The sequence below is a fragment of the Nerophis lumbriciformis genome, linkage group LG38, assembly GCF_033978685.3.
Source record: "Nerophis lumbriciformis linkage group LG38, RoL_Nlum_v2.1, whole genome shotgun sequence".
Taxonomy (NCBI): domain Eukaryota; kingdom Metazoa; phylum Chordata; class Actinopteri; order Syngnathiformes; family Syngnathidae; genus Nerophis; species Nerophis lumbriciformis.
Window position 1 is genome coordinate 19,932,752 of NC_084585.2, and position 19,184 is coordinate 19,951,935.

Genomic DNA, 19,184 nt, shown 5'->3' on the forward strand with positions numbered 1-19,184 from the left:
CAAAGATAAAACCTTATGGAGGAAAGTTCTGTGGTCAGATGAAAAAAAAATAATTATATATATATATATATATATATATATATATATATATATATATATATATATATATATATATATACACACACACAATTGTGATGCATTTGGAAAGTCAATAACTTTAACAAAACATACTACTTTTACTAAATAATAGATACAAAAAAGAAAATTAATAAATTAAATTAAAAAAAATAATATTCTGTGTATCACTTTATTGTATCATTTTGATACAGTTAAAGTTACAAAGCTCTTGGACTGATGCATATTTTGTAGTATCATGCAATTTTACACCGCTGAAAACTAAAACAATAAACATATTATTAAATAAATGAATGAATGTCAATCAAACATTTTTCTTCGCAAGGGCAAAAAAATATATATGTATAAAAATGTTTTTATTCATAAGCACCTGTGTGGGCACTGACATAAGAGAGAGAGAAATAAATGAATAATTACAATATAATTTTTTACTGAATGCCAATATTTAAATAACTTTAAATTTTACATATTTACTTAATTTTTTATGTTTTTAAATGATTAGAAAAAATGATAACAAAAATACCACAGATTAAAAATAACAATAAAATAAAGTAAAAAATACAAAACTTTTTTTGTTGTTGATTTTTTATCTGATTTAATTAATTAGAGATTTTAATGAAAGATTTTCTGGTATTTTTCTAGATTTGCCACCAAAGAGCCCAACGGTTTGTTGCTGTACAACGGACGCTTTAATGAGAAACATGACTTTATCGCCATGGAAATCATCAGTGAGCAGATTCAGGTCACCTACTCTGCAGGTAAAAAAAACACCTTTCATAATTGATTATTTCTTTAAGGGTTTTAAGTAAATTCTTAGCAAACATCATTGTTTCCCCAGGAGAAACCAAGACCACTGTATCGCCTTTCATTGTGGGCGGAGTCAGCGACGGCCAGTGGCATGTGGTGGAGGTCCACTACTACAACAAGGTACCATCCACCCAACTGACTCTAAGGCAGATTCTAGACCAGACTTGTGCAACGTTTTCCTTTTAGGTACAATGAAACCCACTTATTGCCCAGGGCAGCATTCTCTGTGGGGCGCCCAAGGATGAGGCGGGAAAAGAGGAATATTTGTTAGCGCTCATCAGGTCAGAATATGTGTGTCAGATGGGCATCCTCCACAGGCGGGGTACCGATGCCCCCTGAGGGTGTGGAAAGCAGCCAAGGGATGAGATGTTTGTTTAATGTGGGGGAGGGGTATTACTTTTGGAGCTAGACTGGACTCAAGATGACTCAAACAGTTTTTTCCACACCAACATTTCAACATCTTAATTAGTGAGGAATGTGCAGGATCTGTTGTGTTCTTGCGTTTCCAGTTTGGAGTCCATTTAAGAAGGCACTTTGCATCATAAAGATGACCCCCCCCAACTCGATCCCATCCCTCCCACCATGCACATTTTCTATTCAATGTCAATGATAGCATGAATGAAGAAGGGGTTAAAAGTTGTCTTTTGGCCAACAAACTATGATGGACTCTGTAGTCTACAAAAGCTAAAAATGGCTATGTCGTGACAAAAGAGATCACTTTAGCGTACATGGGCACGAGAGTGAACTGTAATGTAAACATTAGTGATGGGTCCCCAAACTACGAATCCGCCCACCAGTGTCCAAAATCTGTCCCGCGGGAAGTCACAAATACATTAAAAAATATATACCTGTATGTGTATGTGTATGTGTATATATATATATATATATATATATATATATATATATATATATATATATATATATATATATATATATATGTGTGTTTTTTTATTATTCTTTTTTTAAATCTGTCCTTTCTAATCCATTTTCTACCGCTTGTTACTGTTGTTCTGTGTCTCCTTGCCGCTCAGGCAAATCGTATTGTCTAAAAATGCATTTTCCCATCAATAACGTCACATCATCATGACTTTTTCAGTCAATTAGTGCGCGAGGAATATATCCATCCATCCATTTTTGCGGGGAGTGCTGAAGCCTATCTCATGCAGGGAACACCCTGGACAAGTCGCCACCTCATCACTGGCGAGGAATAAATACATGTATATAAATATATATATATATATATATATTTTTTTTTATATATATATATATATATATATATATATATATATATATATATATATATATATATATATATATGATTGTAGCTGAGATAGGCTCCAGCGCCCCCCGCAACCCCGAAGGGAATAAGCGGTAGAAAATGGATGGATGTATATATATACATATAAATGTGTATATATATATGTGTGTATGTAACTTATAATTTTTGGCCGGTACTGTACTATATATATATATATATATATATATATATATATATATATATATATATATATATGCCCAAAAGTCACAGCTCGCACTGACAGAAGTCGTAGGAGTGCCATTCCGCGTTGGACATCTGCTTCCTTCGCTATCCTCAATCCAACTGGAACTAAGGGAAAGAAAAATGTCCTGAGTGCAGGATTATTTTGATCTTTATAGCGCCAAATCCTGTCTACTATTTGGCACAATGACCAGAATTGCATATTTTATTCATTAACTTTAGTTTAAAAAATACACACAATTATATTTAGACTTAGACTTAGACATAGACAAACTTTATTAATCCACAAGGGAAATTGCTCCACACAATAGCTCAGTTTCAAAGGATGGAAAGGGTAAGGATGGAAAGGATAATACAGGTATTAAGTAGACCAGGGGTCGGGAACCCTTTTGGCTGCGAGAGCCATGATGTTGTGATCCGCTGCCCGGATCATATTTTTTATTTACGTTTTCAAGATACTTGTGTTTTTGGTTAGTTTTGGACTCCTTGAGTACCTGTTTTGTACACCTGAGTTTGTTGCCATGTCTGCTTATTATTTTCACCTGCCGCGTTTGTTCCCGACACGCACCTGTTTGTCATCACTGACATTATTATTTAAGTCTGTCCTCCCTGTCATTCGTTCTGGCTTCGTAGTTTGTTTTCGTGCAACAGTTGACGACTTTTGTTCCGGCTCTGTACCTGTTAGCTTCCACGCTAAACTCCTTTTTTTGTTACCTTCTAGCTCCCATGCTAGCTCTTTTAGTTTTTGCCTTATGTGTTATGAGCACCCTTTTCTTTTTTCCAGTATAAGTTATTATTAAATAAATACTTTCTTACCTGCACGCTGTGTCTGACGCCCGTCTGCATTCCTGAGAGAACGAACCCCGCATCACAATGCGCCCCGGTCGTCACAGTACGAAGCCAGCAGAAAGTTCTTTCGCTACGGGCTTGACGGAGGTGGATGAAGGTGCGTGGATGGTCCTCCGAGCGATGGAAGCAGAGACGCTCCGCTGTTCTCCAGATGAGGAGATAATATGGGGACCTGGAGGTGTTCTGGTCCCGATCGACTCCATCTGGCCCGGGGAGGTCCGCTCTCAGCCCGCTCGCACGCGTCAGCGAATGCGGAAGTCGCACAAGACGGCTTCAGCTCGCGACAGAGACGCGCCACCCCCGCAATTCTTCCCTCCGGAACACAGCCAACCAGCCCATGATTCCCCTCCGCCGATGTTTGGTAATCCCATCACTCACTTTGCCAAACAGTTCACTGATTGGGCTGTCAGTCAGCTGGAGACCCGCGCGGATGACGTCATCCCGTCCACTGGTGATGACGTCATAGACGAAGACATTTTTTTAAATTCAGTCAATTCTTTCTGTCAGCCGCCTCCAAATGACTTTAATTCAACAATTAAATACTATCAGGACATTTTTGTTAATTATAAGTCTAGTCAGTACCAGTCACATTCTGGTTTTCAAGCTCCGCCCCCAATTACTTTGGCCCCACCCCCTAGGGCTCAAACTCCGCCCACTCCTCTGTTTTCTCCCTCCTGGTCATCCCGACAGTCCCATATTGGGGAGATGAATAGACAATTTGGACATTTAAAAGGGGAGGAGCCTACCCCCCTCCTCACCTCCTCCTTCCCACCCCTAAAGACTGTTCCAGACTGCACAAGACGCGTCTGGGATCCGCTTCTTGAGGGGGGGGCTAGTACTGGGTGCTTTGCTTGTGGGCGGGCACAGCAGCACCCAGCCAAGCCCAAACCTCCATGCCGACCTCCGCCACCAGATCTTCGGCGTGCTAAGCCACAACCTCCTGCTCCAAGGCTGGTTCCCACACCAGCGCCGGCTCCAAGGCTGGTTCCCACACCAGCGCCAGCTCCAAGGCTGGTTCCCACACCAGCGCCGGCTCCAAGGCTGGTTCCCACACCAGCGCCGGCTCCAAGGCTGGTTCCCACAGCAGCGCCGGCTCCAAGGCTGGTTTCCGCACCAGCACCGACTCCAAGTCTGGTTTCCGCACCAGCACCGACTCCAAGTCTGGTTTCCGTACCAGCACCTGTTTCCACGGCAACGACAACGACAGCCCGGACGCCCGCCACTCTGACGCCACCATCAACCCTGGTGGTCCTGCAAACACCATCCTCTCCACCTCCTGCTCCATCGCTGCAAAGCACACGAAACCCCGCAGTGACCGACCAAGTAAAAAGGGCATTGCACCAACAGGCCAAACAACTTGGACAACAGGAGGAACAGTTTGGCGTTCTTGGGGCTTGCGTCAATGCCATGGCGGAACGCCAAGACGCCCGCCTTGATGTTTTGGAGAGACAGCTGGGCAGTATACTCTCCGCGCTGCAGGTGATGATTCCACCTACGGCCAACGCAGCAGTCCAGCTGAGACATTCACCACCCGCAGATACTCCGTTGCCTGCTCCGCCCACGCCGACAGACGAGCCGCCTGCTCCGCCTCTGGCTCCGCCCACGCCGACAGACGAGCCGCCTGCTCCGCCTCTGGCTCCGCCCACGCCGACAGACGAGCCGCCTGCTCCGCCTCTGGCTTTGCCCACGCCGACAGACGAGCCGCCTGCTCCGCCTCTGGCTCCGCCCACGCCGACAGACGAGCCGCCTGCTCCGCCTCTGGCTCCGCCCACGCCGACGGCGCCTCCTACTTCCATGGCGACGGCGCCTCCTGCTTCCATGGCGACGGCGCCTCCTGCTTCCATGGCGACGGCGCCTCCTGCTTCCATGGCGACGGCGCCTCCTGCTTCCATGGCGACGGCGCCTCCTGCTTCCACGGCGACGGCGCCTCCTGCTTCCACGGCGACGGCGCCTCCTGCTTCCACGGCGACGACGCCTCCTGTTTCCACGGCGACGACGACGCCTCCTGTTTCCACGGCGACGACGACGCCTCCTGTTTCCACGGCGACGACGACGCCTCCTGTTTCCACGGCGACGACGACGCTTCCTCCTGCTTCCACGGCGACGACGACGCTTCCTCCTGCTTCCACGGCGACGACGACGCTTCCTCCTGCTTCCACGGCAACGTCTGCTCTCTCCTCGTCGTCTCAGCGACCTCGGGTGGTCTGGCGGCGCAAGCGGCGCTCTCGGAGGTTAGAGTATGGACGCCAGTGGCGCAAACAGCAGCGACACCCGAGACGTAGTCGCAGAACTCTCCGGCTGCTGAACTTCTGGCGCCACTCACGTCCACCTTCTCGGCAGCCACAAATGTGGCCTTTCCGTGGTCGCCCGCCTCGCCTCCGGCAGCGGCGTTCCATTCGCCGCCGCCACCTGACTCGTCCCCGGTGGATTCGGGGACATGTGACCTGGCGACCCTCCGCCAAATCCTCCCTCCACCCTCCCTGGACTCTTGAACTTTGTTATAGTTGGGGGGGTTTTAGTTTTTCAAAGGGACATCTGGAATCTGTCCCTTAAGGGGGGGGTACTGTTGTGATCCGCTGCCCGGATCATATTTTTTATTTACGTTTTCAAGATACTTGTGTTTTTGGTTAGTTTTGGACTCCTTGAGTACCTGTTTTGTACACCTGAGTTTGTTGCCATGGCTGCTTATTATTTTCACCTGCCGCGTTTGTTCCCGACACGCACCTGTTTGTCATCACTGACATTATTATTTAAGTCTGTCCTCCCTGTCATTCGTTCTGGCTTCGTAGTTTGTTTTCGTGCAACAGTTGACGACTTTTGTTCCGGCTCTGTACCTGTTAGCTTCCACGCTAAACTCCTTTTTTTGTTACCTTCTAGCTCCCATGCTAGCTCTTTTAGTTTTTGCCTCATGTGCTATGAGCACCCTTTTCTTTTTTCCAGTATAAGTTATTATTAAATAAATACTTTCTTACCTGCACGCTGTGTCTGACGCCCGTCTGCATTCCTGAGAGAACGAACCCCGCATCACAATGCGCCCCGGTCGTCACACATGAAAGCCAAATATTTTAAAATGTATTTCCGTGAGAGCCATATAATATTTTTTAACACTGAATACAACTAAATGCGTGCATTTTTAAGTAAGACCAACATTTTTAGAGTATAATAAGTCTCTTATTCTTTTTAATAACATTGTTATTCTGAATCTAACCAATAATAAATAGAATGCTTCTTGAACAGGTGCGGTAGAAAACGGATGGGAGGATTAAAATGCATGAGAATGTTTTATATTTTGAACGTTATTTTTAACACTGTGATTACCAGCTGAATTATTCATTACTTATCGTGTTAAGCAATGTCACCTAAGATTTATCAGAGAGCCAGATGCAGTCATCAAAAGAGCCACATCTGGCAATATAAAATGTAACATAAATGGAATATTTATATATTATATATACAGTATATAATATTTAATGATATATTATATTATATTATATCATATTTTTATATAATATATACAATATATAACAAATCCCAATTACCATGTACAATATTACACTATATGTAACAGCTGAAGCAAAAAAAAGAAGGGCAGCATAAAAAAGACTTAACTACTAATTTACTTTGCAGAGCAGTGCTACAGGGGTTAGTGTGTGTGCCTCACAATAAGAAGGACCTGGGTTTGATCCCCGGGCTCGGGGTCTTTCTGAGTGGAGTTTGCTTGTTCTCTCTGTGACTGCGTGGGTACTCCGACTTCCTCCCACCTCCAAAAACATGCACCTGGGGATAGGTTGACTGGCAACACTAAATTGGCCCTAGTGTGTGAATGTGAGTGTGAATGTTGTCTGTCTATCTGTGTTGGCCCTGTGATGAGGTGGCGACATGTCCAAGGTGTACCCCCCTTTCTCCCGAATGCAGCTGGGATAGGCTCTAGCACCCCCACGACCCCGAGAGGGACAAGTGGTAGATAATGGATGGATGGATAATCTACTTTGCGGGTCAAATGTAGTTACTTTTTCAATCCAGTTGATGGCACCAATATGAAATAACAATACAGTATCAATGCAGTGTCAATACAACTAGGTGTCATTTACCCATCACTAGTGAACATCCTAATGTACAACATTACAATTCAGTCCCAAAACACTTCACTTCTGAGAAAGACATTTCGAGATAAAATACCATCTAATATACCTAAAAACGAAACTTGTATCTAAATACTTCCTAGCAGTAGTATCAATAAATAAATATAAACAAACGATAGTATTACAACATTTATTTGTTAATTGTTTTCAGTATTTTTCTTTAAGTATATTTTGTTCATTTATATATTCTAATTTTTTTCATATGTTTAGTTTTTTAAATTTGAGGTTTTTTTTGTTTGTGTTTTAAAAAGGAACTGCACTTCTTTTGGAATGTTTTCCTATCGTTCACAATCATTATGAGAGACAGGAACACATGTCTTTTTTAATTTTTCTTACGATTTAAAGGATGATAGTTTAAAAATATAAGACAGAGAAAAGACACCTGGGCCAAGACCTGGAACGAGAACTGACCTTTTATTTTCTTAAAAATATTGGGACATTAAACTTTCAGGAAGTGAAAATGGATGAACAGTTAAGTTAAAGTTAAAGTACCAATGATTGTCATAAACGCACAAGGTGTGGCGAAATTTGTCCTCTGCATTTGACATTTGACATTCACCCCCTGGAAGGTGAGGGGATCAGTAAGCAGCAGCGGTGGCCACGCCCGGGAATCATTTTTGGTGATTTAACCCCCAATTCCAACCCTTGATTTTGAGTGCCAAGCATGGAGGTAATGGGTCCCATTTTTATAGTCTTTGGTATGACTCCGCCGGGGTTTGAACTCACGACCTACCAATCTCAGGGCGAATTCTCTAACTTACAACCTTTGGTTGACTAATTGAGTCACTAATTATCGAAAAAGATGCAGCATCTTACATCCAGGGTCTTAGCAACGTACACATGCGATTCAGCAGGTTGGGCCGCACGATTCTCCCCAAGCGAGTGTGAGGTTTACTTCCTGTCGCTCACGCACACCAGTGACCTCGCGACAAAAAAAGCTATGTCAAAGGTTTTTTTGCAAAAAAACAAAAGGGAAGTTATGATTATTTGAACATCAGTGTGATCAAAGAAGCTGAGTCATCAAGTTTAAAGTTAAAAGTACCAATGATTGTCGCACACACACTAAGTGTGGTGAAATTTGTCCTTTGCATTTGACCCATTCCCTTGTTCAGGGGAGCAGTGAGCAGCAGCAGTGGCCGCGCTCGGTAATCATTTTTAGTGATTTAAACCCCAATTCCAACCCTTGATGCTGAGTGTCAAGCAGGCAGGTAATGGGTCCCATGTTTATAGTCTTTGGTATGACTCGGCCGGGGTTTGAACTCACGACCTTCTCAGGGCGGACACTCTAACCACAAGGCCACTGAGCAGGTGGCCTTCAAATAACTCAGTATAGCAGTTTGGGTAAAAGCGATACTACAAATCGGTTTGTCCTAACAAAATGAACAACAAAAAAATACCTATATCTGTGAAAATAAACATGGAGAACTGAAAAATATAGCTCATATCACACTAGTATCGACCTGATACTGAAAATACACTTAGTATAGATATGGTTTAATCGTTACTAAGACATATGATAATTTCTTATTGAAATGTACAAAAATGTGTGCACCGAGACTTTTAAACACCAAAGCATCGCTCCACTTCTGACTTTGCAGGGAAAGCAGAAGCCCCTCCCACTGGAGGTATCCCACCATGACACGTCCTTATCTGCAGGGGTTAGGGCGGTGCTTCAGGGAGGGGTCTTAGATTGAAATGTGGCTTTCATGGATAGCGGGGGCTGCGGAGAATGGCAATGACCGCCGCCTTTGTGCGTGGCTCCGCTTCCTTTGGGACCTCGGGGCAGTGAATGATGCGGCCCCGGGGAAGGAGCCTGGAAGAAAAGCAGGGAGAAGTATTGACTCTTTGAACGGCGACGCTTCGGGGCCCCCGCTCCCTTGTTGCTATGGTGTTTCCAGTCCATCTTACACCGCATATTTCTGTGGGTGACCACCTTTTTTGTCAAGAAAGTCATATTCCCATAATGCTCCTGTTGTGGACTTGAGCAAATATGTACACTCCAATCAGCGCTGACAGGACGGGGCTTTGTGGGGCCCGATGTCGTCCTGACAGGCGCTCCTTGTTGGCCAATCAGCAGCCGTGACTGATGACAGCAGAGGTCAGCAAAGGAGCGTCCAATCTGGAGCGCTGCCTGTTCCGGACCTTTCACCAGAAGAAGCAAAAGAACACGCCGGATGATTTCACCGTTGACCGATTCAAGCGTCGTGTTTGCCTTGTTCATCGTCAAGAAATTTGTTACACGGTGGACAAAATAAAAGAAGTAGTTGACTTAACAAGATGGCCGTGAAACAATTGCCTCCTTGTAGGGAAACCGCTGGCAAAATGATACTGTCTCGTTTGTCACTTTTAAATATCCATCCATTTTTCTACCGCTTGTCACTTATTGGGTCGCAGGGGGTGCTGGAGCCTATCCCAGCAGCACTCGGGTGGAAGGCGTGGTATGAAGTATTTGAATCAGCCCCAACCCTAATCAGAAATATGTATTTTTTATTTATATTTTTTAAATTTTTTGACCATGTTTTGCACGATAGAAACCGTATTGTAAAATAGAAACACATAGGGCCTGATTTACTAAAGGTTTGCGTGTACTAAAACGCATGCAGATCTGAAAGCACAGGCAAAGCTGATCTACTAAAAGTAGTGATGTCCGATAATATCGGCCTGCCGATGTTATTGGCCGATAAATGCTTTAGAATGTAATATCGGAAATTATCGGTATCGTTTTTTGTTTTTTTTATCGGTATCGGCTTTGTTTTTTTTGTTTTTTTTATTAAATCAACATAAAAAACACAAGATACACTTACAATTAGTGCACCAACCCAAAAAACCTCCCTCCCCCATTCACACTCATTCACACAAAAGGGTTGTTTCTTTCTGTTATTAATATTCTGGTTCCTACATTATACATCAATATACAGGTAAAAGCCAGTAAATTAGAATATTTTGAAAAACTTGATTTATTTCAGTAATTGCATTCAAAAGGTGTAACTTGTACATTATATTTATTCATTGCACACAGACTGATGCATTCAAATGTTTATTTCATTTAATTTTGATGATTTGAAGTGGCAACAAATGAAAATCCAAAATTCCGTGTGTCACAAAATTAGAATATTACTTAAGGCTAATACAAAAAAGGGATTTTTAGAAATGTTGACCAACTGAAAAGTATGAAAATGAAAAATATGAGCATGTACAATACTCAATACTTGGTTGGAGCTCCTTTTGCCTCAATTACTGCGTTAATGCGGCGTGGCATGGAGTCGATGAGTTTCTGGCACTGCTCAGGTGTTATGAGAGCCCAGGTTGCTCTGATAGTGGCCTTCAACTCTTCTGCGTTTTTGGGTCTGGCATTCTGCATCTTCCTTTTCACAATACCCCACAGATTTTCTATGGGGCTAAGGTCAGGGGAGTTGGCGGGCCAATTTAGAACAGAAATACCATGGTCCGTAAACCAGGCACGGGTAGATTTTGCGCTGTGTGCAGGCGCCAAGTCCTGTTGGAACTTGAAATCTCCATCTCCATAGAGCAGGTCAGCAGCAAGAAGCATGAAGTGCTGGTAGACGGCTGCGTTGACCCTGGATCTCAGGAAACAGAGTGGACCGACACCAGCAGATGACATGGCACTCCAAACCATCACCCAACCATGCAAATTTTGCATTTCCTTTGGAAATCGAGGTCCCAGAGTCTGGAGGAAGACAGGAGAGGGACAGGATCCACGTTGCCTGAAGTCTAGTGTAAAGTTTCCACCATCAATTGTTTATTTTTTCCTCTTGCCTGGACGTTTAACATGGAGGATTACATATCTAAAATAAAACAGTTTTCTAAACTGGACTTTCAATCGAAGCAGGAGGTAATAATTAAAGGAAGATCTCCATTGAGACAGAGAGACTTTTAAAACTGAAGAAAGATAAGGAAGACTTCTATAAACAAGTTATCGATGCTTTTGTTCAAAAGGACCTGCGCATGGACTTCATTTATAAGTAAAGGTAAGACCATAATAACGTTTTTTTTAATTAAATGTGCTTTTTTTGTGTGCTACAATTTGTATGTGTAAAGTTAAAGTTAAGTTAAAGTAGCAATGATACACACTAGGTGTGGTGAAATTTGTCCTCTGCATTTGACCCATCCCCTTGCTCACCCCCTGGGAGGTGAGGGGAGCAGTGAGCAGCAGCGGCGCCGCGCCCGGGAATCATTTTCGGTGATTTAACCCCCAATTCCAACCTTTGATGCTGAGTGCCAAGCAGGGAAGAATGCTGGTATGAGCTTTTAAACATAACCCGTTAACTGCTGCCAATCAAATGGTGAATAAGATACTCTTTAGGGTTCATATGTTTGTAAATCTGACTGTGATGAAGTCAGTGCCTCACCAGCCATGAACCTCATCGCACATCACTGTACTATACTAATACCGGTATACCGTACAACCCTAATGCAAATATAATTATTCAGCTTGCGCAATGTGATTTATCAACACCGTTTTGCCAGCACTATTCAGCTGTTAATTTAGCACGTGTCTTTTGTGTCTTTATTCCCAAAGCTTTTTTTTTAAACTGAATTTTTGTAACGGAATTTTTAGCGTTTAAATTTTGTGAACTGAAATTTTTTAACATCAAATTATGCTGACAATTTCATTTAAAAAAAGTTTGTTGACAAAACATGCATGTTTAAATTCAGTGTTTTAAAATTCACTGTATAAAAATTCAGTGCTGAAAAATTCAGTGCAAAATTTTTTCTGCTGCTTCAAAACATAAGACCATACCTCATTTCATTTCCTACCTCCTGTCCCTAAGGGGTTGCGAGGGTGCTGGAGCCTATCCCAGCTGCATTCGGGCGGAATGCAGGGAGAACATGGAAACTCCACACAGAAAGACGCCGAGCCCGGGGGTCGAGGAGCTTCTTATTTTTTATGAACACTTAAACAGTGGAGGTTGCTGTGAATTTATAAACAAATCCCAAGATTCCGCAAAAAAGAATACAAGCTAATTACACGATGGCACTAACACGGACACAATAATGACTGGTACTAAAAACTTTATAACAGACTATCTCAAAAGCGGAATTACATTTAAGTTTTTTACTGAGAAGACACTCAGAATGTAGATAAAAATACAGAATGTGGGCTTTACAATATTAACTATGAACTAGAGTTGTACAGTATACCGGTACTAGTATAGTATCACAGTACTAATGAATCAAAAACGGTACTCTGTTTGAAAAGTACCGGTTCCCCATTAAAAAAAAAAAAACTTTTAACGGGCATGACTGCGTGCCGTCACGTCATGACATTGCTAGATTTACGAGCAGAGGAGCATGTTCGGCAGCGCACAATCACAGAGTACATTCAACCTGGCATGCTGTGTAGACAGAAAAGGGAGAGTGGACGCATTTTGGGCTAAAAAAGAAGTGCAGATAGAACATGTTAAAACAGAAAATAATCAGATATTAACAGTAAATGAACAAGTGGAGTAATAATCAATTTTTACAGGTTGTCCTTTATAATTTTGACAAAATAATAGAATGAGAAATGACACAATATGTTACTGCATACAACAGCAGACTAATTAGGAGCCTTTGTTTGTTTACTTGCTACTAAAAGACAAGTTGTCTTGTATGTTCACTATTTTATTTAAGGACAAAATTGTTTTTCGATTGCAATAAGAAACATGTTTAATGCACCATAAATGTTTTTGTTAAAATAAACCAATAATGTCATTTTTTATTTAGAAAAGTATCCAAAAGTATCCAAACACATTTTGGTATCAAAATATTTGTATCGGGACAACCCTACTATGAACAATAAAACACTGAATATTGAGAATCAATGAATAAATGTTGCTCCACTACTGTAGACCACCTTCTTGATCGAAATATTTTATAATCGAGCAAGAACAACAAAGATGCAAAAAACACACCAAAATATAAACATTAAGCGTAAAAAAACTGTCTGGAGGTGTTTGGTTGTTTTTAAGCGCTTTATAGACAGAAATGAGCAACTCCCTTAAGCTCCATTATAAGAAGACTTTTGGTTGCATTTATTTAGTTAGAATGTATTAAAAAACAACTAAATATGCGTTCTTGACGTACATTTGAATTGTGAATGACAGGAAAAATTACAAAAATAAGGGCAGTTGCCTTTTAAGAAGCAAGTCAATATAATCGGCTGTTTATCAGAGCGGTAATATCATTTGGGACCCCACTATCATTTAGTATTTGTTATTTGGGATCGTAATATATCAGGCTCACAATTAGGGCTGGGCGATATATCGAGTTTGTACGATATATCGATATATTTTAAAACAAGGTATGAATCAAGAAAATATCGTAATATGGATATAATATATATCACGTTAAAATGACCAAATGCCGCTTATTTGTTCCCTCCGGGTACTCCGGCTTCCTCCCACCTCCAAAGACATGCACCTGGGGATAGGTTGATTGGCAACACTAAATTGGCCCTAGTGTGTGAATGTGAGTGTGAATGTTGTCTGTTTATCTGTGTTGGCCCTGCGATGAGGTGGCGACTTGTCCAGGGTGCACGCCGCCTTCCGCCCAATTGTAGCTGAGATAGGCTCCAGCGACCCCCCGCGACCCCAAAAGGGACAAGCGGTAGAAAATGGATGGATGGATGTTGTGTTCCTTGTTCTCCCCCGCTACCCTCCACGGACTACTTAACCCCTCCCCTTCCTCCTTCCAAGACATGATTGGTTGGTTGTTTACTATGATGAGTCACGATTGGTTACGATTATGCCAATCAGAGGCAACATAGGCCGGGTCATGGAACCAGAAAGGGAAATCACAACAGACGAGAGAGTTGTAGAAGAAAAGGGAATTTTCAAGCGGGTGATTTATATATTAAAAAAAACTAGTGGAAGATGGCAGAGGGATTCTCTTCCTTGGATGTTTCTTTTAGCGATGTAGACAACGTCCAGGAAACCCACAATGTGTCTACTTGGCCACATTTGGACAAATGTATGCGTCTGGATAAAACAATGGCCAACATTTGAGTTGTTTACCATGTAAGCCCAAATCAAAACTGGAAGAGGTGGAATACACATTTAAGAACACATCTGCAAACATCTGCGGTCCCCAAGGTTTCTCATTGTCATCCCATTGGGTTGAGTTTTTTCTTGCCCTGATGTGGGATTTGAGCCGAGGATGTCGTTGTGGCTTGTGCAGCCCTTTGAGACACTCGTGATTTAGGGCTATATAAGTAAACATTGATTGATTGATTGATGGAAGAACACACATGATTGTGCACATGTGATGACTTTTGCTACAGTATAGCCTGTCTAAATGCTACATTTCATTTTCATTGATGTTTTACAACAAGACAGTAGCTGATATTTTGTTCATTATTTCTACTGTTTATATTTGACCTTGAATCGGTGAATCATTTTTAAAACAAACAACAAGATCATAGTCGCACAATTAAGTCAAGTCACTTACTTGACGCTGACCACAGACATGTGTTCTAGTAGGACCACAGAACCGTACGTATGTGACAGTCCATTACATCGTCGACTGGGAATTAAAAAGTGCCTGCCTGCAAATGTATTTTTTAGTTTGATACACTTTGTATTATTTGCACAGCTATGTTATTTATTTTACGTAGAAAGAATATGTTTCTATTTTATTTATACATTCTTTGTTTTTCTATTTTATTTATGTTATGTAATTCTGTGCTACTTAAACAGTTTCTTTTCTGAGCTGTTTATACCCATCTTGACTAACTGGGTTAATAAAAGTGCCACTGACTGTTTACAGCACAGTTGTCATGCACTTCAACTTCACAAAATCTCGCTCAAAAATAAATATTTTCATTTGGGGACGACGTGGCGCGGTTGGAAGAGTGGCCGTGCCAGCAACCTGAAAGTTCCTGGTTCGATCCCCACCTTCTACCAACCTCGCCACGTCCGTTGTGTCTTTGAGCAAGACACTTCACCCTTGCTCCTGATGGGTCGTGGTTAGGGCCTTGCATGGCAGCTCCCGCCATCAGTGTGTGAATGGGTGAATGTGGAAATAGTGTCAAAGCGCTTTGAGTACCTTGAAGGTAGAAAAGCACTATACAAGTATAACCATACTTGCCAACCCTCCCAATTTTCCCGGGAGACTCCCAAATTTCAGTGTCCCTCCCGAAAATCTCCCGGGACAACCATTCTCCCGAATTTCTCCCGATTTCCACCCGGACAACAATATTGGGGGCGTGCCTTAAAGACACTGCCTTTAACGTCCTCTCTCACCTAAAACCTTCACCCCTCCCTTAACAGCCGCACGCTGTGCAGGCGAGGCGTCCGCTTTTCCTCCATATAAACAGCGTGCCAGCCCAGTCACATAATAATGTAGCGTTGGGCGGGTTTAACAAAGGTCTTTACTCAAAGATGTCAAGAAACGCTGACACGTTGTATGATCTTTAAACTGGTTTAATGATAACGCAAGGCATACTTGATCAACAGCCATACATGCCACACTGAGGGTGGCCGTATAAACAACTTTATTACTGTTACTAATATGCGCCACACTGTGAACCCACACCAAAGAAGAATGACAAACACATTTCGGGAGAACATCCGCACCGTAACACAACATATACACAACAGAACAAATACCCAGAATCCCTTGCAGCACTAGCTCTTCCGGGACGCTACAAAAACATATACGGCTTTTGGAGCTCAGTACACAACTGCACACACAACAAGAAGGAGACGAAGCAGAAGAACGAAGAAGAGACATAGCGACGACGAGTAAGAAGAAGAAATACGCTTGCACGTTCCACAATGATTGGAAAAAATAATTTAATTTAATCCAGAAAAGCTCGAAGGGGAAGGGGTATGCTGCATGCACCTCAACCCTGCCCCCCAAAGCCCCCCCACCAACCACACCCCCAACACCCTCTGGCCCCGCCGCCCCCATCTCCCGAATCCGGAGGTCTCAAGGTTGGCAAGTATGAGTATAACCCATTTTTTTCACTGGAAAATATATCGAGATATACTTTTTCGTCCATATTGCCCAGCCCTATTCACAATGTATTTTTTGCCATATTTGGTTGTACTTTGTCTTTATCTCATCCGTTTGTTTCCCCATTAAGTGTCGCTCAGTGGTAAAAGTTCAGACACCTCTGCAATAGCTTTTGCCCTTCACTTCCAACCAAGTCCTTTTTGTTGTTTTTGCACGAAACACAATGACGACTCCCTGGCGGAGGTCATGAAAAGACAGCAAGTTTTGATATGACAGCTGGGAGGATACGTAAAGGCGCTGAGTGGAGAGATATTGATCTATTTTGGTTGGCGTAAAATGAGACAATGGCAATTCTCATCCCCGCATACGAGACAGGCTAATTCCTGCTAAGTCCTGTCTGACCAGCCCGATCTCCTGCAACACTCGCTCAGCTGCGTGAGTGGGGGGTTGAGAGGCGGGACTTTTTGGTTTGTCACCCCCTCCCCCCCACCCCACCCCAGCACCAGCTTGAACCCGAGTTTAGGGTTTAGGGTCGATGCGAGCTACACGTGACCTCAAACTGCCCGCTTTGAAAAGAGGTCAGGACGTTTATTGATGGAATCATCATTCTTTACCCCCACGGACAACCCCTCCCTCAGACAATGAAGACGACCCTTTGTTGACAGGGATGATGCCCTGCCGAGAGCCAACCCTTCTTTTTCTTCTTCTGTGTGTGTGTGTGTGTGTGTGTGTGTGTGTGTGTGTGTGTGTGTGTGTGTGTGTGTGTGTGTTATCTCGTGATACACCGCCACCGTTGTCGTATGAATTGTTGAACTACACAAGAGCAGCAGAAACAAGCAGACTTCTGGAGCTTTTTAGCTGATCTTTGCCGCTTTCAAAGCTCCGGCGCTTAATCGGCTTTGCAACAATGCACATTATTTGCCGACTAATCCTCTCTTCCACGCAGCACAACAATGCAATGTTTCATTAACAATCCCTATTCCTGATTGCTATTTATGAACGCGCGGCAGCCAAAAATACTCACGTGTCTTAAAAATAACAATGTGGTTTTTCTAGAGAACACCTTTAATGTGTCAGCCTTAGTTGAGATATTTTACACTAGGACAAAATTATTTGATGTTTTCTGAATGGACACATCTTTAAAATACACCCCCAAAAGGCCTCATTAAACGTATTTAATGTTTTTAAATTTATGAACTGCATGCAATTATTAGTGATGGATAAATGATGCTTCAGTTAGCACGGGGGTCAGCAACCCGCGGCTCTCGAGCCGCATGCGGCTCTTTAACACCGCCTAGTGGCTCTCTGGAGCTTTTTCAAAAATGGAAAAAGAAAGGAGAAAAATATATTTGCTGTTTAAATAATGTTTCTGTAGGAGGACAAACATAACACAAACCTTCCTAATTGTTAGAAAGCCCACTGTTTAATATGTTTGTGTTTATGCTACACTGATGGCCAGCACCGTTCTGTCCTACTAATTTCGGCGATCCTTGAACTCACTGTAGTTGGTTTACGTGTACAACTTTCTCCGACGCTGCCACAGAAAGACATGTTTTATGCCACTCCTTCTTTGTCTCATTTTGTCCACCAAACGTTTTTTGCTGTGTGTGAATGCACAAAGGTGAGCTTTGTTGGTGTTATTGACTTGCGTGGAGTGCTAATAATCCATGCTAACATGCCATTTAGGCTAGCTGTGTTTACCTATTGCATCATTATGCCTTGTTTGTCGGTATATTTGAGTTCATTTAATTTCCTTTACTTATGTGTATTGAATTCATATTTGTATGTCTCATGACACATTATCTGTGTGTAGTATTGGCTGTATTTCTGATTGTGTGCCATGTTGTTCCAGACCACAGCAAATGTTACCCAGCTTGCAAAGATTGTAATAAATCCATTAGAAGAAAAGAGCCTGTCCTTTCTTTTAACTTGGGCACACACATCTATACCTTTGGCAGTTTTAAGCCAGTAATTTCCAGGAGTTATCTCACCCTCTGAGACACTTACTTAATGTGTTGCCTTCATTATAACCCTTACATAAGGCTTTTAACTTTTTGTGGCTCCAGACAGATTTGTTTTTTGTATTTTTGGTGCAATATGGCTCTTTTAACATGTTGGGTTGCCGACCCCTGAGTTAGCATGTCACGCACTCCCTGACTGTATTGACACAGCACTGATACTGTATTAGTGTTTCATAATGGCGCCATCTGCTGGATTAACAAAGTCCTTAGATTTGACATCCAAATAAAATGAATAGTTAACAAATATAACAAATAGCTATGCAGAAAGGAATATGAAAAATGCATCTCTGGTTAGTGAGCCAAGTAGTAAACATTTACCTTGTTTGGCGCTATAAGATCAAAAGTATCCCACAACCTCGGAAGTTGCTAGTTTCTTTTAGTTCCATTTACATCGATGATGACAACGAAACTGCTGTCAAACACGACACGCCACACCTTTGACTTCTTTTAGTAGAAGCTGTCACTCGTGAGCCAAAAGAAGTGTTTTCTGATAAACACCGTTTGGTGCTTCACATTGGACACAGCAGCTGTATGGGTCATGGGTCTTTTACTTAAAGTGACACACCCATCTCGGTATCGAGGGGTACAGTATTACTCATGTTTCATAATACAATGATGTTTCTGTATCGTTTGCCCCATCACTAATAAATATTATTTTATCATATGTTGTATTATATTGTATAATTTGTTATCAATTATTTGTGTTTGATTATTAATTAATGTATTTTAGCCTATAAAATACTTCACTGTTTCAATGGGGTGTATTAAAAAAACAAATATTGTACGTAATCGCAAAAAAGCTGAAAAATTATTTAAAATAATTTAATTCAACTT

The 19,184-nt window shown here is 42.2% G+C and overlaps 1 protein-coding gene across 4 annotated transcripts in view; it reads left to right on the forward strand.

Moving 5' to 3' along the window:
• Positions 1 to 19,184, forward strand: part of celsr2 (cadherin, EGF LAG seven-pass G-type receptor 2) — a 221,976-nt gene that overhangs the window by 139,041 nt on the left and 63,751 nt on the right. For all 4 annotated transcript variants that reach the window (XM_061932746.2, XM_061932747.2, XM_061932749.2 and 1 more), the window contains exons 4-5: positions 718 to 833; positions 914 to 1,002. In XM_061932746.2, coding sequence (XP_061788730.2) covers positions 718 to 833; positions 914 to 1,002 — 205 coding nt within the window. The remainder of the gene's footprint in view (positions 1 to 717; positions 834 to 913; positions 1,003 to 19,184) is intronic.